This window comes from Orcinus orca, chromosome 3, assembly GCF_937001465.1.
Source record: "Orcinus orca chromosome 3, mOrcOrc1.1, whole genome shotgun sequence".
Lineage (NCBI taxonomy): Eukaryota > Metazoa > Chordata > Mammalia > Artiodactyla > Delphinidae > Orcinus > Orcinus orca.
The window spans coordinates 80,618,445-80,645,470 of record NC_064561.1 but is presented as its reverse complement, the minus strand read 5'-3'; the positions used below and the strand labels follow the sequence as shown (position 1 = coordinate 80,645,470).

General features: G+C 38.6%; 1 protein-coding gene across 2 annotated transcripts in view; it reads left to right on the top strand.

Annotated features, from left to right (window-relative positions):
- Positions 1-27,026, top strand: part of LMNB1 (lamin B1) — a 68,789-nt gene that overhangs the window by 19,410 nt on the left and 22,353 nt on the right. For both annotated transcript variants that reach the window (XM_004279860.4, XM_049707246.1), the window contains exons 3-6: positions 13,347-13,503; positions 14,145-14,270; positions 17,280-17,450; positions 18,864-18,989. In XM_004279860.4, coding sequence (XP_004279908.1) covers positions 13,347-13,503; positions 14,145-14,270; positions 17,280-17,450; positions 18,864-18,989 — 580 coding nt within the window. The remainder of the gene's footprint in view (positions 1-13,346; positions 13,504-14,144; positions 14,271-17,279; positions 17,451-18,863; positions 18,990-27,026) is intronic.

Here is a 27,026-nt window from a genome sequence, read left to right as displayed (position 1 = left end):
TGGGCTTCTGTTGCAGAGCACGGGCTCTAGGTGTGTGGGCTTCAGTAGTTGTAGCACGCGGGCTCAGTAGTTGTAGCTTGCGGGCTCTAGAGTGCAGGCTCGATAGTTGTGGCGCATGGGCTTAGTTGCTCCACAGCCTGTGGGATCTCCGTGGACCAGGGGTTGAACCCGTGTCTCCTGCATTGGCAGGTGGATTCTTAACTGCTGCGCCACCAGGGAAGTCCCTCTGTAACTCTTTATTCTGATTTATTTTTCTTCAAAATACTGATTACCCCGACTGTATAGGTATTTGTTTATTGTTTGCTTCTCCCCAGTATAGAGTACCTTCCATAAGATCAGATGGTATATATATATATATATATATTTTTTTTTTTTTTTGCCATACGTGGGCCTCCCACTGTTGTGGCCTCTCCCATTGTGGAGCACAGGCTCCGGACGCGCAGGCTCAGCGGCCATGGCCCACGGGCCTAGCTGCTTCGCGGCACGTGGGAACTTCCTGGACCGTGGCACAAACCCGTGTCCCCTGCATCGGCAGGCGGACTCTCAACCACTGCGCCACCAGGGAAGCCCCGGGATGGTATATTTTGTTCGTTGCTGATTTCCACACACCCAGATCAGTGGCCTGGCGTATATAACGAAGTTGTGATTGTTGGTTGTTTTTTTTCCCCAATAAGTCATTTTTTGTTAGGACTTAAACTGTATGTGTCCACTCCCCACTCCTGTGTCTATTATGTCAGTGGATTTCTTTTGTTCAGAGAAATGGTTCTGTGGTCCAGTGTTGGTCTTATTTAATATTTTTCCTAATTTTAATCTGATTGCAATTAGGGATTGCCTGATTTTTTTTTTTTTTTTTTTTTTTTGTGGTACGCGGGCCTCTCACTGTTGTGGCCTCTCCGGTTGCGGAGCACAGGCTCTGGATGCTCAGGCTCAGCGGCCATGGCGCACGGGCCCAGCCGCTCCGCGACACATGGGATCTTCCCGGACCGGGGCACAAACCCGTGTCCCCTGCATCGGCAGGTGAACTCTCAACCACTGCGCCACCAGGGAAGCCCAGCTACTCTTACATAAGGTGAACCTGACAATCTATAGTAGCTTCTCAAAATTGCTAAGAAGTGATCTAAGCAACCAGAGAGTTGCCTAGTATTTTGCTATAGAATATTATGAATGGGACTTAAAACTGACCTCAGAGTCAGTTTTGGTTTCCGTAAGCTGTTGTTTTATCTGACATGTGAAGGCAGTCATTTAAAAAATCCAGATGTTTGAATTTCTATTTTTTATCTTTAGAAACATGAATGTTTCTTGTCTGTTTTTTTCAGATGTGTAGCTTTTAAAAGGCTGTATTCTTAAGTCTATCAATATTATAGTTTGGGTGAATTTTTCCGTAAGAATACACATCTCCAACAGATTTTATGCATTTAGCAAGCATTTGGTGAACACAAATTCTTGCCCTTATCTATTCTTGTATATATGCAGTGTAATAATCTTTGGTGGGTTTCATGGAAATGCCATTTAATATCCAAAAACTAATTTTGTATACCTTTTTCTAGATATGCAATTATTCTATCTCTAAGAGACCATCTAATAATTTAGGTCTCATTTTCAATTGCTTTATGTAACACTTTGTTCTTATATTTCTGTATATGAGAATCAATGAACAAGGACAAAAGTACTTGCGAAAAAAGTGAAAATTAATGGCGCTTGTAAAAGAAGGAATCCAAACCCAAGCATGTGTATAGATCCCATACTGAAAATGAACATGGATTCTTTGTTCACGGGTACATAATAGGTGATTTAGAGAAGCTGAGTTCAGGGACTTTTGTGGCTGTGTTACTAGTCAAACTAGAAAATGCATTCAGCTGAGCGTCTGTGATATATACTGACTTGTATGGTATAAACTGACCAGTGAAATGTTAACAGAAAGGCAATAATTTGCCAATGCTTGATTAAAACTGTAATTTTTAATTAATAGTTTTTAATTTAAAAACTGTTCTGTAATGAGTTTCAGATTATGTCCTAAGTATGTGTTTGTCCCTCCAGTTCTGCTTCTTAATTTTTCACACTAATTCTTTGTTCCCTGTTTAAGTGGTCAGTCTAATTTTTCGAGTGTTAAAATTACAATATGATTCAAGTAGTTATTATATCTTACTAGGTCTTAAGTTATTTTCTGTGTCATATATATGTGATATGACTTTATTTAAATGCTCTACAATTACTACCTAGCAATGATGCATTTACCTTCATTCATTTTCCAGCAATTCTGTAATTGGTTGTATTTTCTTTCTTTCTTTTTTTTTTTTAATATTTATTTATTTTGGCTGTGCTGGGTCTTAGTTGCGGCACATGGGATCTTCATTCCGGCATGCAGGATCTTTAGTCGTGGCACGTGGACTTCTTAGTTGCAGCATGCAGGCTTCTAAGTTATGGCATGCATGTGGGATCTAGTTCCCCAACCAGGGATTGAACCTGGGCCCCCTGCATTGGGAGTGCGAAGTCCTACCCACTGGACCGCCAGGGAAGTCCTGGTTGCATTTTCTAATCTCTACTTCCTTATTGGTGGGAGTAGTCTGGAATGGGGTACCCTTAGACAAATAAAGGATACCCCTGAGGGAGTGGGATACTTGAGTCATCCAAACAGAAAGGGTAGTACAGAGTCCTAAGCGAGCAGACACTGAGTTCCAGAGCCAGGTAGTTCAGTGCAGAAGCCAGGGTTGAAATGCTGATCTGAAAACAAGTCAAGTTCAAAGAGTTGGTAAGTTGAAAAGCCAAGATGATTAAAGCAGTGAAGTACAGTGGTATTGCTGGTAGTCAGAGGTGGTCAGGAGTAATTCAGAAAGTAGCAAGTAACGAGTTGCATTTAGATTAGTCCTACAGGCCTCAGGAGATTATAAGGACAGGTCTCAGATTGTTAATTAGAAGCAGGTTCTGTTGGAGAAGTACATCACTGAGGCTATGTCTTAACTCTTGACTCACTGCTGTAGAATGTTAACAGGAATGTAAATGTATCCTTTCCAGTTGATTATTTTTTTTAATGGTCAGATATTCGATTAGACCTGGTTGCTTGCTATGACTGACAGTCAAGCTTACTTGAAATGAAAGCTAATTTTATTTATTTTTATTTATAGATAAGAGTTTTTAAATATTTATTTTATTATCATTTATTTTTGGCAGCGTTGGGTCTTCGTTGCTGCGCGCGGGCTTTCTCTATTTGTGGCGAGCGGGGGCTACTCTTCATTGGGGTATGCGGGCTTCTCATTGCAGTGGCTTCTCTTGTTGCGGAGCATGGGCGCTAGGCACGTGGACTTCAGTAGTTGTGGCTCGCGGATTCTAGAGTGCAGGCTCAGTAGTTGTGGCACACGGGCTTAATTGCTCCGTGGCATGTGGGATCTTCCCGGACCAGGGCTTGAACCCGTGTCCCCTGCATTGACAGGCAGATTCTTAACCGCTGCGCCACCAGGGAAGCCCTAATTTTGTTTATTAAGGTAGGAAATTCTTAATTAGAATAGAGTGTTAATTACATTTTATAAAACTTTTTTTTTTTTTTTTTTGCGGTACGCGGACCTCTCACTGCTGTGGCCTCTCCCGTTGCGGAGTACAGGCTCCAGACGCGCAGGCTCAGCGGCCATGGCTCATGGGCGCAGCCGCTCCGTGGCACGTGGGATCTTCCCGGCCCGGGGCACGAACCCATGTCCCCCGGATCGGCAGGTGGACTCTCAACCACTGCGCCACCAGGGAAGCCCTTTATAAAACTTTTTTCTTAGCTGCAATTAAAGTTTAGGTTCTCACGTGAACATTTACAGTAAATCGGTATGTTTTCTGACTTACACTCAGCAGTGTGCATACTTGAGAATGTCTCCTTATCTGGAGGTAGGAATAGGCAGGTCAGTAAGTGAACAAATCCAGTTAGGAAATATAGTCAAAGAAAAATGCCAATCTCTTCAGTGATACTTTCTGATAACTTTGGATTCCTGTCTAAATTACTCTTTGTTCTGGAGCATTGGCAGATGTTACTCTGTGCTTAGGTAATGTGTATTTTTCTATTCATGTGCGAATGTTTTATGATGTCAGTTTTGCAGGTTTCTGCACTTTGACCATGTGCTGGTAATTAGCTCAAGACTTCCTGCATCATTTTTTTAAAAACAAATTTATTCATTTATTTTTGACTACATTGGGACTTCGTTGCTCCGTGTGGGCTTTCTCTAGTTGCGGCGAGCGGGGGCTACTCTTCGTTGCAGTGTGCGGGCTTCTCATTGCAGTGGCTTCTCTTCTTGCGGAGCATGGGCTCTAGGCGCGTGGGCTTCAGTAGTTGTGGCATGCGGGCTCAGTAGTTGTGGCTCGTGGGCTCTAGAGTGCAGCCTTAGTAGTTGTGGTGCACGGGCTTAGTTGCTCCGCGGCATGTGGGATCTTCTCGGACCAGGGCTCGAACCCGTGTCCCGTGTGTTGGCAGGCGGATTCTTAACCACTACACCACCAGCGAAGCCCTCCTGCATCTTTTTTTTTTTTTTAAATGATAATAAGGGTTTATTTCTCACTCCTATGTCCTATAAAGGCTCAGCTGCCACTCTGTTCCATATCTCCATACTGAAGCCAAGCTGATGGAGTAGCCTCTCCTGGGAACATTTCCTGTCATTGAGACAGAGGGAAAGAAAGATGGGAAACTATGTTCTTAGTGTCACTTCTGTCCACTTTTCATTGGCCAAGTGAGCCCATAGCTACTCTGGAGTTCAGCAGGGCAGGCTTTTATTTATTTATTTTTTTGTAAGTATATTTATTTTTGAATTTTATTTCATTTATTTTTTTATGCAGCAGGTTCTTATTAGTTATCCATTTTACACATATTAGTATACATATGGCAATTCCAATCTCCCAATTCATCACACCACCACCACCACCCCACCACTTCCCCCCCTTGGTGTCCATGTTTGTTCTCTACATCTGTGTCTTAATTTCTGCCCTGCAAACCAGTTCACCTATACCATTTTTCTAGGTTCCACATATATGCGTTAATATATGATAGTTGTTTTTCTCTTTCTGACTTACTTTACTCTGTATGACAGTCTCTTGCTCCATCCACGTCTCTACAAATGACCCAATTTCGTTCCTTTTTATGGCTGAGTAATATTCCGTTGTATACGTGTACCACATCTTCTTTATTCATTTGTCTGTCAGTGGGCATTTAGGTTGCTTCCATGTCCTGGCTATTGTAAATAGTGCTGCAGTGAACATTGGGGTGCATGTGTCTTTTTGAATTATGGTTTTCTCTGGGTATATGCCCAGTAGTGGGATTGCTGGGTCATATGGTAATTCTACTTTTAGTTTTTTAAGGAACCTCCATACTGTTCTCCATAGTAGCTGTATCAATTTACATTCCCACGAACAGTGCAAGAGTGTTCCCTTTTCTCCACACCCTCTCCAGCATTTGTTGTTTACAGATTTTCTGATGATGCCCATTCTAACTGGTGTGAAGTGATACCTCATTGTAATTTTGATTTGCATTTCTCTAATAATTAGTGATGTTGAGCATCTTTTCATGTGCTTCTTGGCCATCTGTATGTCTTCTTTGGAGAAATGTCTATTTAGGTCTTCTGCCCATTTTTGGATTGGGTTGTTTGCTTTTTTAATATTGAGCTCCATGAGCTGTTTATATATTTTGGAGATTAATCATTTGTCCGTTGATTAGTTTGCAAATATTTTCTCCCATTCTGAGGGTTGTCTTTTCATCGTAGTTTCCTTTGCTGTGCAAAAGCTTTTAAGTTTCATTAGGTCCCATTTGTTTATCTTTGTTTTTATTTCCATTACTCTAGGAGATGGATCAAAAAAGATCTTATTGTGATTTATGTCAAAGAGGGTTCTTCCTATGTTTTCCTCTAAGAGTTTTATAGTGTCCGGTCTTACATTTAGGTCTCTAATCCAGTTTGAGTTTATTTTTGTGTATGGTGTTAGGGAGTGTTCTAATTTCATTCTTTTACATGTAGCTGTCCAGTTTTCCCAGCATCACTTATTGAAGAGACTCTTTCCTCCATTGTATATCCTTGCTTCCTTTGTCATAGATTAGTTGACCATAGGTGCATGGGTTGATCTCTGGGCTTTCTATCCTGTTTCATTGATCTATATTACTGTTTTTGTGCCAGTACCACATTGTCTTGATTACTGTAGCTTTGTAGTATAGTCTGAAGTCAGGGAGCCTGATTCTTCCAGCTCCATTTTTTCCCCTCAAGACTGCTTTGGCTCTTCGGGGTCTTGGGTGTCTCCATACAAATTTTACGATTTTTTGTTCTAGTTCTGTGAAAACTGCCATTGGTATTTTGATAGGGATTGCATTGAATCTGTAGATTGCTTTGGGTAGTATAGTCATTTTGACAATATTGATTCTTCCAATCCAAGAACATGGTATATCTTGCCATCTGTTTGTATCATCTATAATTTCTTTCATCAGTGTCTTATCGTTTTCTGCATACAGGTCTTTTGTCTCCCTAGGTAGGTTTTTTCCTAGGTATTTTATTCTTTATGTTGCAGTGGTAAATGGGAGTGTTTCCTTAATTTCACTTTCAGATTTTTCATCATTAGTGAATAGGAATGCAAGAGATTTCTGTGCATTAAGTTTGTATCCTGCAACTTTACCAAATTCATTGATTAGCTCTAGTAGTTTTCTGGTGACATCTTCAGGATTGTCTATGTGTAGTATCATGTCATCTGCAAACAGTGAGCTTTACTTCTTCTTTTCCAATTTGTATTCCTTTTATTTCTTTTTCTTCTCTGATTGCTGTGGCTAGGACTTCTAAAACTATGTTGAATAATAGTGGTGAGAGTGGACATCCTTGTCTTGTTCCTGATCTTAGAGGAAATGGTTTCAGTTTTTCACCATTGTGAATGATGTTTGCTGTGGGTTTGTCGTATATGGCCTTTATTATGTTGAGGTAGGTTCCCCCTATGCCCACTTTCTGGAGAGTTTTTATCATAAATCGGTGTTGAATTTTGTCTAAAGCTTTTTCTGCATCTATTGAGATGATCATATGGTTTTTATTCTTCAGTTTGTTAATATGGTGTATCACATTGATCGATTTGCATATGTTGAAGAATCCTTGCATCACTGTGATAAATCCCACTTGATCATGGTGTATGATACTTCTAATGTGCTGCTGGATTCTATTTGCTAGTAATTTGTTGAGGATTTTTGCATGTATGTTCGTCAGTGACATTGGTCTGTAGTTTTCTTTATTTGTAGTATCTTTGTCTGGTTTTGGTATCAGGGTGGTGGTGGCCTTATAGAATGAGTTTGGGAGTGTTTCTTCCTCTGTAATTTTTTGGAAGAGTTTGAGAGGGATGGGTGTTAGCTTTTCTCTAAATATTTGGTAGAATTCACTTGTGAAGCCATCTGGTCCTGGACTTTTGTTTGTTGAAAGATTTTTAATTACTGTTTCAATTTCATTACTTGTGATTGGTCTGTTCATATTTTCTGTTTCTTCCTGGTTCAGTCTTGGAAGATTATACCTTTCTAAGAATTTGTCCATTTCTTCCAGGGTGTCCATTTTATTGGCATAGAACTGCTTGTAATAGTCTCTTAGGATGCTTTGTATTTCTGCAGTGTCTGTTGTAACTTCTCCTTTTTCATTTCTAATTGTATTGATTTGAGTCCTCTCCCTCTTTTTCTTGATGAGTCTGGCTAATGGCTTATCAATTTGTTTATCTTCTCAAGGAACCAGCTTTTAGTTTTATTGATCTTTGCTATTGCTTTCTTTGTTTCTATTTCATTTATTTCTGGTCTGATCTTTATGATTTCTTTCCTTCTGCTAACTTTGGGGTTTTGTTTGTTCTTCTTTCTCTAGCTCCTTTAGGTGTAAGGTTAGGTTGTTTATTTGAGATAGTTGTTGTTTCTTGAGGTAGGATTGTATTGCTATAAACTTCCTTCTTAGAACTGCTTTTGCTGCATCCCATAGGTTTTGGATCGTCGTATTTTCATTGTCATTTGTCTCTAGGTATTTTTTGATTTCCTCTTTGATTTCTTCAGTGATCTCTTGGTTATTTAGTAACGTTTTGTTTAGCCTCCATGTGTTTTTTTTTTTAATGTTTTTTTTCCCCTGTAATTGATTTCTAATGTCATAGCATTGTGGTCAGAAAAGATGCTTGATAAGATTTCAATTTTCTTAAATTTACTGAGGCTTGATTTGTGATCCAAGATGTGATCTATCCTGGAGAATGTTCCATGCACACTTGAGAAGAAAGTGTAATCTTTTGTTTTTGGATGGAATGTGCTATTAATCTCAATTAAATCTATCTGGTTTATTGTGTCATTTAAAGCTTGTGTTTCCTTATTAATTTTCTGCTTGGATGATCTGTCCATTGGTGTAAGTGAGGTGTTAAAGTCCCCCACTATTAATTGTGTTTCTGTCGATTTCTTCTTTTATAGTTGTTAGCAGTTGCCTTATGTATTGAGGTGTTCCTACGTTGGGTGCATATATATTTATAATTGTTATATCTTCTTGGATTGATCCCTTGATCATTATATAGTGTCCTTTGTAACATTCTTTATTTTAAAGTCTATTTTATCTGATACGAGTATTGCTACTCCAGCTTTCTTTTGATTTCCATTTTCATGGAATATCTTTCTTTTGATTTCCATTTGCATGGAATATCTTTTTCCATTCCCTCACTTTCAGTCTGTATGTGTCCCTAGGTCTCTTATGGACAGCATATATATGGGTCTTGTTTTTGTATCCATTCAGCAAGCCTGTGTCTTTTGGTTGGAGCATTTAATCCATTCATGTTTAAGGTAATTATTGATATGTATGTTCCTATTATTTTCTTAATTGTTTTGGGTTTGTTTTTGTAGGTCCTTTTCTTCTCTTGTGTTTCCCACTTAGAGAAGTTCCTTTAGCATTTGTTGTAGAGCTGGTTTGGTGGTGCTGAGTTCTCTTAGCTTTTGCTTGTCTGTAAAGCTTTTGATTTCTCCATCAAATCTGAATGAGATCCTTGTCGGGTAGAGTAAACTTGGTTGTAGGTTCTTCCCTTTCATCACTTTAAATATGTAATGCCACTCCTTTCTGGCTTGTAGAGTTTCTGCTGAGAAATCAGCTGTTAACCTTATGGGAGTTCCCTTGTATGTTATTTGTCGTTTTTCCCTTGCTGCTTTCAGTAATTTTTCTTTGTCTTTAATTTTTGCCAGCTTGATTACTATGTGTCTCTGCATGTTTCTCCTTGGGTTTATCCTGTATGGGACACTGTGCCTCCTGGACTTGGGTGGCTATTTCCTTTCCCAGGTTAGGGAAGTTTTCAACTATAATCTCCAAATATTTTCTTGGGTCCTTTCTCTCTCTCTTCTCCTTCTGGGACCCCATAATGCAAATGTTTTTGTGTTTAATGTTGTCCCAGAGGTCTCTTAGGCTGACTTCATTTCTTTTCATTCTGTTTTCTTCATTCTGTTCTGCAGCAGTGAATTCCACCATTCTGTCTTCCAGGTCACTTATCCATTCTTCTGCCTCAGTTATTCTGCTATTGATTTCTTCTGGTGTCGTTTTCATTTCAGTTATTGTATTGTTCATCTCTGTTTCTTCTTTAATTCTTCTAGGTCTTTGTTAAACATTTCTTGCATCTTCTCGATCTTTGCTTCCATTCTTTTTTCAAGGTCCTTCTCCTTGAAGGATCTCCTTCACTATCATTATTCTGAATTCATTTTCTGGAATGTTGCCTATCTCCACTTCATTTAGTTGTTTTTCTGGGGTTTTATCTTGTTCCTTCATCTGGTACATAGCCCTCTGCCTTTTCACCTTGTCTGTCTTTTTGTGAATATGGTTTTTGTTCTACAGGCTGCAGGATTGTAGTTCTCCTTGCTTCTGCTGTCTGCCCTCTGGTGGATGAGGCTATCTAAGAGGCTTGTGGAAGTTTCCTGATGGGAGGGACTGGTGGTGGGTAGAGCTGGCTCTTGCTCTGGTGGGCGGAGCTCAGTAAAAACTTTAATCTGCTTGTCTGCTGATTGGTGGGGCTGGGTTCCCTCCCTGTTGGTTGTTTGGCCTGTGATGACCCAACACTGGAGCCTCCTCGGGCTCTTTGGTGGGGCTAGTGGCAGACTCTGGGAGGGCTCACGCCAAGGAGTACTTCCCAGAACTTCTACTGCCAGTGTCCTTGCCCTCATGGTGAGACACAGCCACCCCCCCCCCCGCCCCCGCCTCTGCAGGAGACCCTCCCACACTAGCAGGTAGGTCTGATTCAGTCTCCCCTGGGGTCACTGCTCCTTCCCCTGGGTCCCGATGCACACACTACTTTGTGTGTGCCCTCCAAGAATGGAGTCTCTGTTTCCCCCAGTCCTGTCAAAGTCCTGCAATCAAATCCCACTAGCCTTCAAAGTCTGATTCTCTAGGAATTCCTCCTCCTGTTGCCGGACCCCCAGGTTGGGAAGCCTGACATGGGGCTCAGAACCTTCACTCCAGTGGGTGGACTTCTGTGGTATAAGTGTTCTCCAGTTTGTGAGTCACCCACCCAGCAGTTGTGGGATCTGATTGTATTGTGATTGCACCCCTCCTACTGTCTCATTGTGGTGTCTCCTTTGTCTTTGGATGTGGGGTATCATTTTTTGTGAGTTCCAGTGTCTTCCTGTCGATGATTTTTCAGCAGTTAGTTGTGATTCTGGTGCTCTTGCAAGAGGTAGTGGGAGCACGTCCTTCTATTCCACCGTTTTGAACCAATCTACCTGCATCATTTTTTTTTTTTACCTGCATCATTTTTAATGAATGAAAAATAATACAACTAGAAAACTATGACATCAGTTATGTTCAAGATGTTAACTTGCTGCTTGGCCCACGTTTGTCCTTGTTGTGCTTGTATGGCATATAAAACTTACTGATTTGTGGCTTCTTAGCAGATGGAGACTTGAGTGTAAGCAAAAATTTCTTTCATGACCCATCTAGCCTCGGAAATTGGCAAGGTAATAGGGAGGACATCTAGGAATGTGAATTTTAGAGATTACAGAAGTATCACAGTTATTTTTTCTTGTAGGAAAGGACGTGATATTTTACATCGCATAAAAAAAGCAGAGTGAGTTTTTGGGGGGAGTGTATGGGGGATTTTCATTTAACAATTACCAAAACACTCATTGTCTACAGGTTGTCTATACAGAAGATAGAAGAATAATAAGTCATGGCCATTGCCCTCAAAGAGTTCTGTCTCTCAAGGTAGCTAAGTATATCCACAAATAGATAGGATCAGTACGGTAAGTGTAATATAAGTATGTGCCACGTGCAGAAGCAGTTTTCGACTCTCTTCCCTCAAGCCAGGGCATGTATGGGGTTAGCTTTTATTTGTAATTTTAAGCACATTTCCAACTTCTGATGTATATCTGCTTAATTTGTTCAGTAATGTAAAAGTTACAACTTTAAGAAAGAATTTATAATGAAACAATTTATATTTTTACAGAGTAACGGTGGTATAAGTGACTGAGAACGTGACATCAGATTTCAGCTGGTACCATTGCAGGGCTAGAGGGTACCTATCACAATAAGATAATAGCATATCCTACTCATCCCCTTAGTCCACCACTCCTTGTCTTACCTGGTCTTGATTTTTGTTGAAGAAATCACCATATTCTAGCCGTTTAGGTGTAGTGTCCTAATTTTTGGCTTCTCGAATTTCCTACACTCCACAAGACCATTGCGCAGTAATTTCACTTGTGCTACAACATTCTGAATTTGGAATCATGACATGTATTATTATCTATTAAGCCAATGAAATCAAACAGACAGAACATGCAGTAGCCAGTAAAATTGGTGTGAATTTTTTTTTTTTTTAATTCAGTATCCTTCTTGGTGGGCCATTTTGGTTTCTGGGAAGCACAGGTTCACTCTCCTGCCTTGAGGCACCATGTTCAGAAGCACCACATTATGATCTGAGACTTAAATATTAGACAGTGGTGCAGTAGAATTTTTGTAACTGTTAAGTAAGTAATTTTGAGTAAGTAGCTTTTGTAAATATTGTGCAATTCTCTATCATGGTATTTTTCCCTGTCAGCTCTGGTCATTTATATAGTGAGGTAAAGTAATAGCTCCTCTACAAGCACTGATTCTTTTCTATGGTGTTCCTAGCTTTCAGACTCAGCACTTGTATGAACTAGGCATTTTTGTTACAAAGTAGTGACTGTATGGAATTTTTTTTCCCCAACAGTCCGTCCCCCCGCACCACCTTTCTAAACAAAGTCTTCAGGGAAAGGCTGCCATCTTGTGGTTTTTAAAAATACAGGATTTAAGAAAAAAATTATTGTGATATGACTGCTGAGATTTTATGTGTGTACGTAGTTGTTGTATAATACCAAAATGAGTAAGAAATGAGTACTATTAAATCTTCTCTTCAAACTACCTTTGCTTATCCTTTGGATAGCTGTTTTCTTCATTTTATTATAATATTACAATATTTTTAAAAAGTTCTGTTAACTAAAGATTCCTCTGTTAAGCCCACTCTCACACATCAGTAGTAGAAATACTTTTCTGTAATATCAGTTTTAATTAAGAATGGCTATCAAAAATTTTTATGTTATTAAGGCTTTGCCCATATGACTAATTAATGATAATGGACTTATTTGGATTAAAAAATACTGATCTTTAAAATATAATTATTTGACAAAATGTATCCTAAGGAACCTTAATTTTATAATGTAGAATTCCATTTAATAAAAAGTGATATTTAGAAGTAAAAGAAACCTTAATTTGAGTTTCATTCTTGGGTAGTTAATAGTATAAACAGGAAAAATTAACTTTTCTTCAAAATACTAGGAAGCCCCTTATTTGTAGTTAAGGAAATTTTAAAATCACCTCTTATGTAAGAAATGGAAACTACTTGCAAGCTTAGGGTCAGTTAATTCTTAGGTAATGTCAAAGGAGCTTCTATATATCATCAAGTCATAAAATTATTTTTTAAAGTAACAGTTCATTTTCACTTACTTAATCTCATCGTTTATCTTGATTTATGTCTCCTGTACATCTTTTTTATAATATTCATTGTATTTAAAAATAGTAAATTTCCATTTCTTCAAAAATGTTTTAGTGAAGCATATAGATGCCTCTTTATAGAAAAAGGAGGACTTGTGTTCTCCCTCAGAGACAACCAGGATTCTTGTACGTTGGGCCTATGGACATTTTAGACCTAGAGTCATTCCTAATCAGGGAAGGGAAATCATTGAAAGAGAAAGTTATTATTCAACAAAAACTCTAGATCTAGTGTTCCTGAATTGCTCCTGTAATTTTAGTAGGTTATGGCAGCCTTTATTTAAATTGCCTCTTCTTTTATTTCCCCCTTAAGCAGGGAGGGAGAAGGCTTCAAGTCAGAGGTATAATTTGATTTCTTGCACTTTTTCAAATGTCTTGCAGTTATGCTAAGAAAGAATCTGATCTTAATGGAGCCCAGATCAAGCTTCGAGAATACGAAGCAGCGCTGAATTCGAAAGATGCAGCTCTGGCTACTGCTCTTGGTGATAAAAAAAGTTTAGAGAGCGATTTGGAGGATCTGAAGGATCAGATTGCCCAGGTAAGGTAAACTCTGCTCTTGAGCCGTATTTGGCAGGTTAATTGCCCCATTTGTTTTGATTGATTGATTGTAAAATTTATTTTATGCTTTTTACTTTTAAAAATTTATTAAGTTATTTTGGTGGGTGGTTAACCTGCAAGGATAGCCTTGAACTAGCTAACATGTAAAGCACCCTCACCTCTCAGTCCTTGTGTCTGGATTATGCAGATCTTGTTGCTGCTCTCCGTCCTCTCTGTTGTGCTTATGCTCATTCTGTTTCTTGCTCTCACAGCCTATTTCATTATTGTACCAAAATGCGAGGTAAGAAGAGAGAAGGTGTCATAATGGTGCTCTGCACACAGGAAAAAATGAAAGTGGTAGCTAAAATCGTTAGTTTGAGTTTTCAAATGTAAGTCATAGGTTTCTGTTCATTCCCTGTTGCCGTTTACCAAATTTGAGAGGTGTTTTGATGTGACACTCTGTGGGTGGGACCAGCAGTTGAACCCACAGTTCTGTGATAAATGTTATCATGAGGGACTCTCACACATTAACAAATATATAGAAATTGTAATACTTGATTTGATTCAATCCGTAGGTATCTATTAAATTCATTGCTAAATGGTTGCTGTATAATTTTCATTAATTCTTTTTCCTTATATTAGTTGGAAGCCTCTTTAGCTGCTGCGAAAAAACAGTTAGCAGATGAAACTTTACTTAAAGTGGATTTGGAGAATCGCTGTCAGAGCCTTACTGAGGACTTGGAGTTTCGTAAAAACATGTATGAGGAGGTAATTATATATAATTTTATTTTTTTTAAGGAATGGAGGGATCCCAAAAGGCTTTGTTATAAGCTATACGTATGAAAAATAGGAAGAATTTTGTAGGCAAATTATTTAAGGCACTGATGCTAAAGGACTGCGAGGAAGAACTCAGGGTGCTATGGTAAACTTAAAAGCTTTTACTTCCACCTAACTTAAAAAGGCTTGGCTACAGCTGTTAATTACTATCAACCTCTGCATTTGTATTAGTTATATGTTTTGCCTAACAAATTACTTCAAATTAACAAATTACTTCAAAAACTTAGTAACTTAAACCACAGACTTTTATTATCTCACAGTTTCGGAAGGTCAGGGATCTGAGAGCTGCTTAACTGGATTGTTGTTTCAGGGTCTCTCATGAGGTTGTAGTCAGGCTTTCAGCCTGGGCTGCAGGAACCGGTTTGGAGTTCATTCGTAGGTTTTTGGCCAGAGGTATCAGTTCAGCATGGGCTTCTCTATAGGGCTGCTCACGATAGGACTCTTCGAGTGAGTGATGAGAGAGAGAGAGCAAGACAAGCCACATTAACTTCTATTAACTAATCCCAAAGTGATATACCCTCACTCCCCATCACACAGACCAACCAAGATGCACTATGGAAGGGGGATCACACAGCGGGTGAATACCGGGAGGCAGCAACCACTGGGGGCTGGTTACCCAGAGCACTTATAGTTATATATGTATATCTAACAGTATCATTTATAAGCCGTAACTTCTGGTTAAGCCTTGAGGGGTGAAGGTAGCAACATTGGCCAAAAAAGAAGTATACTGTAATACAGTTGAAGAAAGGGGAATATATATTTTCTCAAAATTGAAGACGGTTGGAATTCACCCAGGTTAGAGAACATGCAGTTAAATACATAATGTTTTTAAAAGTAATGTAATTTTGAAAACGGTGACTAACAATGCTTTTAAAATAGAAATTTATTGTAGAAGTTAAATAATATTTTTTATTTGGAGAAAAAATAATATAATAAAAATCTGACCATTTTTGTGACAATATAATATTAAACTAGGTATTGTGGGGGCAAAGTGCACTCACTGGATAAGCAGCCAGACTTTGGACAGTTCTTGCGTCAGTTTCCTATTTAAAAATGAAATATCAGTACCTGCTATTTTTTCTTCAAGGTGTGGTGAGGATCAAAGTGGAATATTGTGTGTGATAGCTTCTTGTAAACTACAGTGAATGCTGTCATATAATAATAATTATTATCATTATTTTCAATAAATTTATTTATTATTTATTTTTGGTTGCATTGGGTCTTCGTTGCCGCACGCGGGCTTTCTCTAGTTGCGGCGAGCGGGGGCTACTCTTTGTTGTGGTGCGCGGGCTTCTCATTGCAGTGGCTTCTCTTGTTGCCAAGCACGGGCTCTAGGCACTCGGGCTTCAGTAGTTGTGGCGCACAGGCTTAGCTGCTCCGCGGCATGTGGGATCTTCCTGGACCAGGGCTTGAACCCGTGTCCCCCTGCATTGGCAGGTGAATTCTTAACCACAGCACCACCAGGGAAGTCCCTGTCATATAATTATTAACTACAGTTCTGCTTATAAATTGAAGTATCTTTATATTAAGTTGACCTACATTTTTGTTTTGTTTTGTTAAAATTGTCCGTGATCTATTATTTCTTACTTTTGACACTGTGTGTACTCCTGCATCTTTAAACCAGGAGTTGAGTATTTTTTTCTTTGTAAGTCACTGATTCTACATAAAATGTTAAGTGAAAAACGGCATCAGTAAAAAGTAATTTAGTATTTTTAGAATGTTTGGGTAGCAACTTTGAATTTTGGGGTTTTGCCTTTTTGAGAATGAATTTAAAATATTCCTCATTTCTTTTTTTTAACATGGAGAATAAAATTCTATGCAATAAATATACGTAAATTCCTTATTATGAACAGTTTAGGGGTAAGAAAGAGGAAGGAGAAAAACAGGAAGAAGAGGAAAGGAGGCAGACAAAGGGCAAAATGATTAGTAGGTACTCAATATTTGTTGAACTAAACCTTTTATTTGCATATTTTTATGATTTAAGTATCATTCGCGTCATCATATAGATGTGAGCCTTGGGAGATTAATGGCAGAACTGGAATTTGAACCCTGGGTTTCTGATTCTATCGAGTGCATCTTCCTCTGGTTAAGAGAAAAATGAGGAAATGCAAAGAAAAACTGCATGCTGTAAGATGATATAGAAACATGTTCTTCTTATATCCCCCTCTTGTGGCCTCTTTAATTATTGCCATTAAAGACAGATCTGTTGTGTTTTCAGAGCTAGAAGCTAGAATGAAAATTTTATTCTTAGACTTGTGTTCCTAGCCATTCGAGTTTGGATAGTTCCTTAAAACATAATGTGAAGGATTATGCCTATTATTTCTATTCTTTAATAGTGAATTGTCATATGTACTTGAGATAGCAATGTAATATTGTCAGTAAGATTCTGTATCAATTGATGTTGGTACCTTAGCACACTACCAGCTGTTAGGATAAGTATGTAAATTAGCTTGCTCTGTCTATTGCATCTTAGTATGCCTAAGAAAAGTTTTATTATGTATAAATCTTCTAGTTGAAGTTTTGCTGATAAGTTTCTAACTTATCTTTTAGATTTTTTTCAGAGTTGTCCTTAGTATCATCAGTACAATTTAGAAAAATAATTACATGCTATTCAGTGTACCTAGTTATCCACGATTGCCTGGTACTTTAGTAAGTCTTCCAGCCATTCCTTGCCTTTAGAGAAATAAATAGGTATGCTACTAAAAAGAAACATAAAATTCCTAGGGCTTGAGATGCTACCATTTCTGTCATTAGTTCCAGCTCAAAAAATCTTCTTACTTGAAAATGAAGGCAAAAAAGTATCTATTCACATACTTGCCCTAGGGCAAAACATGAGGAGCTTGGTGTGTAATACCTCAGATGGCCTTGATGTCACTCAGACTTGTACTAGTGCAGCTATGGTAAGTAACTTGGTTTTATGTCATTCCCCGCTCCCCGCAGGAGATTAATGAGACCAGAAGGAAGCATGAAACTCGCTTGGTAGAGGTGGATTCTGGGCGTCAGATTGAGTATGAGTACAAGCTGGCTCAAGCCCTTCATGAGATGAGAGAGCAACACGATGCCCAAGTCAAGCTGTACAAGGAAGAGATGGAGCAGACTTACCACGCCAAAGTGAGCAGACTCTTCCAGGGATGGCTTTACACACTTGAAGCCTTTGTTTCATAGTCTCCCTGAGAACATGACTTGATGTTTGGTTTGTTTTAGTTTTCTTAAATGAATTCCCTTAGTCTCCATGGATATAAAAAATGGATTTTTTTTAAAGAAAGCAGTTTTTTATAAAGTAAATGTTATTAGAGATTATTCAAAGAAAGTAGGGTTATTCAACTTTTATCAAAGGTAAGGTTTTTCTCTTTGTCCAACTGATCATTCATGTCAAGTCATATTAGTTAAACTCCAGCCATCTGAAAATTGCTTCTCCTTCAGTAACAAGTACTAATCTTGTTGGACTGCATCTAGTTCTGACTTCCATGTCATCATTGTACATAGGTTATGACCACCACACTTTGGGCTTTTTTGAACAAAGTCCAAATGGACAGTGTCTGCAGTTTCCTCTGCCACTAATTATTCATTAAAAAAAGACTATAGAAACTTCTCTCTTGTATTAGGAGACCATGCAAAAATTTATTAACTCCCTGAGTACGGGCTTTCGTAGTAAATAATTTTACCCCAATGTGTTAAATGTTACATGATTTGATTAAAAAGAGTTATTAGTGGAAGACTTAGAAAATTAGGGTCATAGAGGTGTTGAAAATAATTTCCATTGCATGGCCTCAAATTGTTCATGTTGCTTTTAATCCACGTTATGAGGTAGTAATTGCCTGGTGAGAGGGAGAGATCTTTTAATCCCTACGTTTAGTTGTTCTGCACTTACTCAGTGCTGGCATTGTGCTGGGCAGTGACAGAGCTTAAGTAAGGATTAGTCAGTCAAAGAGACTCTGGCCTCAAAGGGAGCCAGGGAGGAGACCTACATAAAAAACGTGCCTGAGACACATGCAGAACAGAATGCTGTGGGCATTTGGAGGAGTGGGATATTGTTTCTACCAGAGGAGCTGTTTTTTGCTTCTGAAAAGAAGTGTGTCTGTTTGGTTTGAAATAATCTCTAAATTAGTACTTTCTGCTTATTGCTTTATATTCTGTATCAGATTTGGTGGGTTAGGGGTATATGATGCTTGTTTTCCTACAAATGCCACCACAGTTAAATTGTTCCTGTCCAGTCTCCTTATTAGCAGTGTTATCTGAGACATTAGATATATAATGGATGAAATATTGAAGCACTAAATTTTGGGTAAAGACCCAGGTATATCAGCATTGTTAAGCTCCTATATTGGGAATTGAGCCGAAAAGGCAGAAAGACTTTTAAGGTAATTCATAGCACATCAGCAAACTTCATGATGCTTTTCCTGTTTCATCAACTAGTTACTGGCAGGGTTTAGGTTTGAAATGAGATGCCTTGAGATGAATCATGGTTCCTCGTTTGTTCTAATTCACTAGATGAAACTGACTATGGTCTGCTTCTTTATTTAGCTTGAGAATGCCAGACTGTCGTCAGAGATGAATACATCTACTGTCAATAGTGCCAGGGAAGAACTGATGGAAAGTCGTGTGAGAATTGAGAGTCTCTCATCTCAGCTTTCTAATCTACAGAAAGAGGTAAGTAAGCATGGCAGTTGTACTTGAAGGCCACCTCCACCACGGTAGTCTACCTGCTCAGCTCTGCCTGAAATCACTTTTCAGAGAGGATAGTATTTTCCTGAATTCTGGTTTCACAGTGCTGTCCAGATATTTTTCTATTCGTCATTTCATAAGCATCCTCTGAGCAGAGACTGTTGTTCCTGACCTAATAGATTACTCAGAGCTGCCCTTGAGGGTGCAACCTGCTGGCTTATTCCTTGGATTTACCCCAGGGCCCAGGTTTTCTGACCCATCCAGCAGCCTGATCTCCACATAGTGCTCTTTCCAACATACTCTTTTTCATCACATTTAGAAACCATAATGAAGAAAAACCTGCAGAAATTCTGTGTGGGTGGTAAATGCTTTGTGTTTCTAGACAAATTTTTTCCGTGCTTAGAATACCCAATAGTTAGTATCTTGGGAAGTAGCATCAATTTGCGTCTTAGTTAAGAATTTAGTGACTCATTGATTCATTGGCACGCCTAACTGTCGCATGACTGTTACTGGTTGTGTTGATGGGTGCCTGTCAGTATGTGATGGTGCACTCTGAGTACAGCGTAAGCAGGTGTGGACACTGCCTGAAATCTGGTTTTTAAGTCTAAGGGTGATGTCAATGTGCACACAAAGTACATATACAACCATATAAGTATGCAGAATGTTTTGATAATCTACTCACCTTAATTACTTGGGAAGTAACTTCAGCTTCTATTTTCCTTAAGGGAGGAAATTTTGTTGTTTTAAATTTTCCACATGAATAAACTTTTTTATTCTTGATTGAGCTTTCTTTTTCTTTTGTTTTTAGTAATATCCTTTTCTGATTGTAAAACTGAAGACATTTATTGTAGGAATTTAGAAAGCAATGAGTTATGTAAAACAGGGTGGTGTAAAAAAAGTTAATTAAAAACCAGAAGTTTTTACAATGCTTATCATGTGTACTTACTTTATTACTCACAACATAAACTTAAAAATTATTTTGGACCTATTTTGTCCTGATAGTATTTTGAAGTTTTCATGTAACAGTAGAGCTGGAAGGACAAGGACCTTTGAGTTCATTCAGTCTGACCACAGACCTGGGTGAGTTTAATGACCGGCCCAGAGAATGTAGGCTGATAAATGGGTTTCTTTCATAGTTCCCAGTTTTTCCCTTTACACCTCACTCTCTTCAAAGATTTTCTTTTAAGAATTTAACAATCTCACCACCTAGAGGGGTGGGATAGGGAGGGTGGGAGGGAGACGCAAGAGGGAGGAGATGTGGGGATATATGTATATGTATAGCTGATTCACTTTGTTATAAAGCAGAAACTAACACACCATTGTAAAGCAATTATACTCCAATAAAGATTAAAAAAAAAAGAATTTGGCCTTTCAGAGAAAGGCCTGTGAGAATAAGTGCATTCTAGAAAAAAAAGAAAAGAATTTAACAATCTCTTTTCCATTACACCATTTAATAGGTACCTTTCCAAAAATAGTCCTGTCTGTTTTTACTCTGAGTTGACATTTACTACTTTTATCCATCTAATAAATCGTATTCTAATTATCCCCTCTTCCTCAACTTTACAATTCCCTGTCTTTTGGGGGGTGTAGGATGTGGCTGGTGCTTAATCCACTTGATTATGCTAGGTATGGATGTTTTACAGATGAAAAGACTAAGACTTGCCTGTGGTTAAACAGTGGTAGGCTCTGAAATTTGGTAGCTACGGTAGGACTCAGGTCCAGGGCTGTTTCCCTGTTTGCCTGGTAGTTATGTTTGCATCTTTGCAAGTTTTTTGGTTAACTTCATGTTAGTGGTTTTTAAAAAATGGCAGGCAGGACCCTGGGGGTTTTGAGGAGCTCACTCCTTAGGAAATAGGAGAGAAGCACCTCCTTCAGCCAGAATAGTTTAAAATTTCTCTCTAAATTTCAGGGGGATGGGGAATGATCCTTTCATCTATTCATTACTGGTATCAGATTTTATGATAAATAATATATCTTAAGGGATATCTTCTTTGGTTGATAAATTTTAACCTTAAAAAGATCACCAAAAAGAAAAGAACCATATATTTTTCATACTGTATATCTTAATTGTATTTGTTGTGGAGTCTTAGTTTCATCATGCTGCATGTTAGGCCATAGAACTTCCTTTTTGGTTAAGTGACTCATGTTAGTGAAGTACTTCCTTAGTTTTACTTAAAATTGACATAGCCTTTATTTTTTATTTAAAAAAATTTTTTAACATCTTTATTGGAGTATAATTGATTTACAATGGTGTGTTAGTTTCTGCTTTATAACAAAGTGAATAAGCTATACATATACATATATCCCCATATCTCCTCCCTCTTGCTTCTCCCTCCCACCCTCCCTATCCCACCCCTCTGGGTGGTCACAAAGCACCGAGCTGATCTCCCTATGCTATGCAGCCGCTTCCCACTAGTTTTCTATTTTACATTTGGTAGTATACATAAGTCCATGCCACTCTCTCACTTTGTCCCAGCTTACCCTTCCCCCTCCCCATATCCTCAAGTCCATTCACCATGTCTGAGTCTTTGTTCCTGTCCTGCCCCTAGGTTCTTCAGAACTATTTTTTCTTTTTAGATTCCATATATGTGTTAGCATACGGTATTTGCTTTTCTCTTTCTGGCTTACTTCACTCTGTATGACAGACTCTGTGTCCATCCACCTCACTACAAATAACTCAGTTTTGTTTCTTTTTATGGCTGAGTAATATTCCATTGTACATATGTGCCACATCTTCTTTATCCATTCACCTCTTGATGGACACTTAGGTTGCTTCCATGTCCTGGCTATTGTAAATACAGCTGCAATGAACATTGTGGTACCTGACTCTTTTTGAATTATGGTTTTCTCTGGGTATATGCCCAGTAGTGGCAGTGCTGGGTCCTATGGTAATTCTATTTTTAGTTTTTTAAGGAACCTCCATACTGTTCTCAATAGTGGCTGTATCATTTTACATTCCACCAACAGTGCAGGAGGGTTCCCTTTTCTCCACACCCTCTCCAGCATATATTGTTTGTAGATTTTTTGATGACGGACATTCTCACTGGTATGACATGATATCTCATTGTAGCTTTGATTTGCATTTCTCTAATGATTAGTGATGTTGAGCATCCTTTCATGTGTTTGTTGGCAGTCTGTATATCTTCTTTGGAGAAATGTCTATTGAGGTCTTCTGCCCATTTTTGGATTGGGTTGTTTGTTTTTTTGATATTGACCTGCATGAGCTGCTTGTAAATTTTGGAGATTAATCCTTTGTCAGTTGCTTCATTTGCAAATATTTTCGCCCATTCTGAGGGTTGTCTCTTCGTCTTGTTTATGGTTTCCTTTGCTGTGCAAAAGCTTTGAAGTTTCATTAGGTCCCATTTGTTTATTTTTTAATTTCCATTTCTCTAGGAGGTGGGTCAAAAGGGATCTTGCTGTGATTTATGTCATAGAGTGTTCTGCCTATGTTTTCCTCTAAGAGTTTGATAGTGTCTGGCCTTACATTTAGGTCTTTAATCCATTTTGAGTTTATTTTTGTGTATGGTGTTAGGGAGTGTTCTAATTTCATTCTTTTACATGTAGCTGTTGAGTTTTCCCAGCACCACTTATTGAACAGGCTGTCTTTTCTCCTTTGTATATTCTTGCCTCCTTTATCAAAAATAAGGTGACCATAGGTGTGTCGGTTTATCTCTGGGCTTTCTATCCTGTTCCATTGATCTATCTTTCTGTTTTTGTGCCAGTACCATACTGTCTTGATTACTGTAGCTTTGTAGTATAGTGTGAAGTCCAGGAGCCTGATTCCTCCAGCTCCGTTTTTCTTTCTCAAGATTGCTTTGGCTATTTGGGGTCTTTTATGTTTCCAAACAAATTGAGAAATTTTTTGTCCTAGTTCTGTGAAAAATGCCATTGGTAGTTTGATAGGGATTGCATTGAATCTGTAGATTTCTTTGGGTAGTATACTCATTTTCACAATGTTGATTCTTCCAATCCAAGAACATGGTATATATCTCGCCATCTATTTGTATCATCTTTAACTTCTTTCATCAGTGTCTTATAATTTTCTACATACAGGTCTTTTGTCTCCTTAGGTAGGTAAATTCCTAGGTATTTTATTCTTTTTGTTGCAGTGGTAAATGGGGGTGTTTCCTTAATTTCTCTTTCAGATTTTTCATCATTAGTGTATAGGCATGCCAGAGATTTCTGTGCATTAATTTTGTATCCTGCTACTTTACCAAATTCATTGGTTAGCTCTAGTAGTTTTCTGGTAGTGTCTTTAGGATTCTTCTCTATGTATAGTATTATGTCATCTGCAAACAGTGACAGTTTTCCTTCTTCTTTTCCGATTTGGATTCCTTTTATTTCTTTTTCTTCTCTGATTGCTGTCGGTAAAACTTCCAAAACTATGTTGAATAACAGTGGTGAGAGTGGACAACCTTGTCTTGTTCCTGATCTTAGAGGAAATGCTTTCAGTTTTTCACCATTGAGAACGATGTTGACTGTGGGTTTGTCATACATGGCCTTTATTATGTTGAGGTAAGTTCCCTCTATGCCTACTTTTTGGAGGGTTTTTATCATAAATGGGTGTCGAATTTTGTCGAAAGCTTTCTCTGCATCTATTGAGATGACCATATGGTTTTTCTCCTTCAGTTTGTTAATATGGTGTATCACATCGATTGATTTGCATATATTGAAGAATCCTTGCATTCCTGGGGTAAACCACACTTGATCAGGGTGTATGATCCTTTTAATGTGCTGTTGGATTCTGTTTGCTAGTACTTTGTTGAGGATTTTTGCATCTATGTTCATCAGTGATATTGGCCTGTAGTTTTCTTTCTTTGTGACATCTTTGTCTGGTTTTGGTATTAGGGTGAAGGTGGCCTCATAGAATGAATTTGGGAGTGTTCCTCCCTCTGCTGTATTTTGGAAGAGTTTGAGATGGATAGGTGTTAGCTCTTCTCTACATGTTTGGTAGAATTTGCCTGTGAAGCTATCTGGTCCTGGGCTTTTGTTTGTTGGAAGATTGTAAATCACAGTCTCAATTTCAGTGCCTGTGATTGGTCTATTTAAATTTTTCTATTTCTTCCTGGTTCAGTCTCGGAAGGTTGTGCTTTTCTAAGAATTTGTCCATTTCTTCCAGGTTGTCCATTTTATTGGCATAGAGTTCCTTGTAGTAATCTCTCATGATCTTTTGTATTTCTGCAGTGTCAGTTGTTACTTCTCCTTTTTCATTTCTAATTGTATTGATTTGAGTCTTCTCCATATTTTTCTTCATGAATCTGACTAATGATTTATCAATTTTGTTTATCTTCTCAAAGAACCAGCTTTAGTTTTATTGATCTTTGCTATTGTGTCCTTCATTTCTTTTTCATTTATTTCTGATCTGATCTTTATGATTTCTTTCCTTCTGCTAACTTTGGTGGTTTTTTGTTCTTCTTTCTCTAATTGCTTTAGGTGTAAGGTTAGGTTGTGTATTTGAAATGTTTGTTGTGTCTTGACGTAGGATTGTATTGCTGTAAACTTCCCTCTTAGAACTGCTTTTGCTGCATCCCATAGGTTTTGGGTCGTTGTGTTTTCATTGTCATTCGTTTATAGGTATTTTTTGATTTCCTCTTTGATTTCTTCAGTGATCTCTTGGTTAGGTAGTAGTGTATTGTTTAGCCTCCATGTGTTTGTATTTTTTACAGATTTTTTTCCTGTAATTGATATCTAGTCTCATAACGTTGTGGTCGGAAAAGATACTTGATTTCAATTTTCTTAAATTTACCAAGGCTTGATTTGTGACCCAAGATATGATATATCCTGGAGAATGTTCCGTGGACACTTGAGAAGAAAATACATTCTGTTGTTTTTGGATGGCATGTCCTATAAATATCAGTTAAGTCCATCTTGTTTAACGTATCATTTAAAGCTTGTGTTTCCTTATTTATTTTCATTTTGGATGATCTGTCCATTGGTGAAAGTGGGGTGTTGAAGTCCCCTACTATGATGGTGTTATTGTCGATTTCCCCTTTTATGACTGTTAGCATTTGCCTTATGTACTGAGGTGCTCCTATGTTGAGTGCATAAATATTTACAATTGTTATATCTTCTTCTTGGATCTATCCCTTGATCATTATGTAGTGTCCTTCTTTGTCTCTTTTTAAAGTCTAATTTGTCTGATATGGGAATTGCTACTCCAGCTTTCTTTTGATTTCCATTTGCATGGAATATCTTTTTCCATCCCCTCACTTTCAGTCTGCATGTGTCACTAGGTCTGAAGTGGGTCTCTTGTAGACAGCGTATATACAGGTCTTGGTTTTGTATCCGTTCAGCTAGTCTATGTCTTTTGGTTGGAGCTGTTTTTTTTTTTTGGCGGTACACAGGCCTCTCACTGTTGTGGCCTCTCCCGTTGAGGCTCCGGACGCGCAGGCTCAGCGGCCATGGCTCACGGGCCTAGCCGCTCCGTGGCATGTGGGATCTTCCCGGACCGGGGCATGAACCCGTGTCCCCTGCATCAGCAGGCGGACTCTGAATCACTGCGCCACCAGGGAGGCCCAGTTGGAGCATTTAATCCATTTACATTTAAGGTAATTATTGATATGTATGTTCCTATTACCATTTTCTTAATTGTTTTGGGTTTGTTATTGTAGGTCTTTTCCTTCTCTTGTATTTCCTGCCTAGAGTAGTTCCTTTAGCATTTGCTGTAAAGCTGGTTTGGTGGTGCTGAATTCTCTTAGCTTTTGCTTGTCTGTAAAGATTTTAATTTCTCTGTCGAATCTGAATGAGATCCTTGCTGGGTAGAGTAATCTTGGTTGTAGGTTTTTCCCTTTCATCTCTTTAAATATGTCCTGCCATTCCCTTCTGGCTTGCAGAGTTTCTGCTGAAAGATCAGCTGTTAACCTTATGGGGATTCCCTTGTATGTTATTTGTTGCTTTCCCCTTGCTGCTTTTAATATGTTTTCTTGGTATTTAATTTTTGATAATTTGATTAATATGTGTCTTGGCGTGTTTCTCCTTGGATTTATCCTGTATGGGACTCTCTTCACTTCCTGGACTTGATTCACTATTTCCTTTCCCATGTTAGGGAAATTTTCAACTATAATCTCTTCAAATATTTTCTCAGTCCCTTTCTTTTTCTCTTCTTACTGGGACCCCTGTAATTCGTGTGTTGGTGCATTTAATGTTGTCCCAGAGGTCTCTAAGACCATCTTCAATTCTTTTCATTCTTTTTTCTTTATTCTGCTCTGCGGTAGTTATTTCCACTATTTTATCTTCCAGGTCCCTTATCCGTTCTTCTGCCTCAGTTATTCTGCTATTGATTCCTTTTAGAGAAGTTTTAATTTCATTTATTGTGTTGTTCATCATTGTTTGTTTTGCTCTTTAGTTTTTCTAGGTCTTTGTTAAACATTTTTTGTGTTTTCTCCATTCTATTTCTAAGATTTTGGATCATCTTTACTATCATTCGTCTGAATTCTTTTTCAGGTATACTGCCTGTTTCCTCTTCATTTGTTTGGTCTGGTGGGTTTTCACCTTGCTCCTTCATCTGCTGCATTATTTCTCTGTCTTCTCATTTTGCTTAACTCACTGTGTTTGGGGTCTCCTTTTCACAGGCTGCAGGCTCATAGTTCCTGTTGTTTTTGGTGTCTGCTCCCAGTGGCTAAAGTTGGTTCAGTGGGTTGTGTAGGCTTCCTGGTGGAGGAGATTAGTGCCTATATTCTGGTGGATGAGGCTGGATTTTGTCTTTCTGGTGGGCAGGACCATATCCAGTGGTGTGTTTTGGGGTGTCTGTGAACTTCTGATTTTAGGCAGCCTCTCTGCTAATGGGTGGGGTTGTGTTCCTGTCTTGCTAGTTGTTTGGCTTAGGGTGTCCATCACTGGAGCTTGCTGGTCGTTGAGTGGAGTTGGGTCTTAGCGTTGAGATGGTGATCTCTGGGAGAGCTTTTGCTGTTTGATATTATGTGGAGCCGGGAGGTCTTTGGTGGACCAATGTCCTGAACTTGGCTCTCCCACCTTACAGGCAAAGGCCTGACACCTGGCTGGGGCACCAAGACCCTGTCAGCC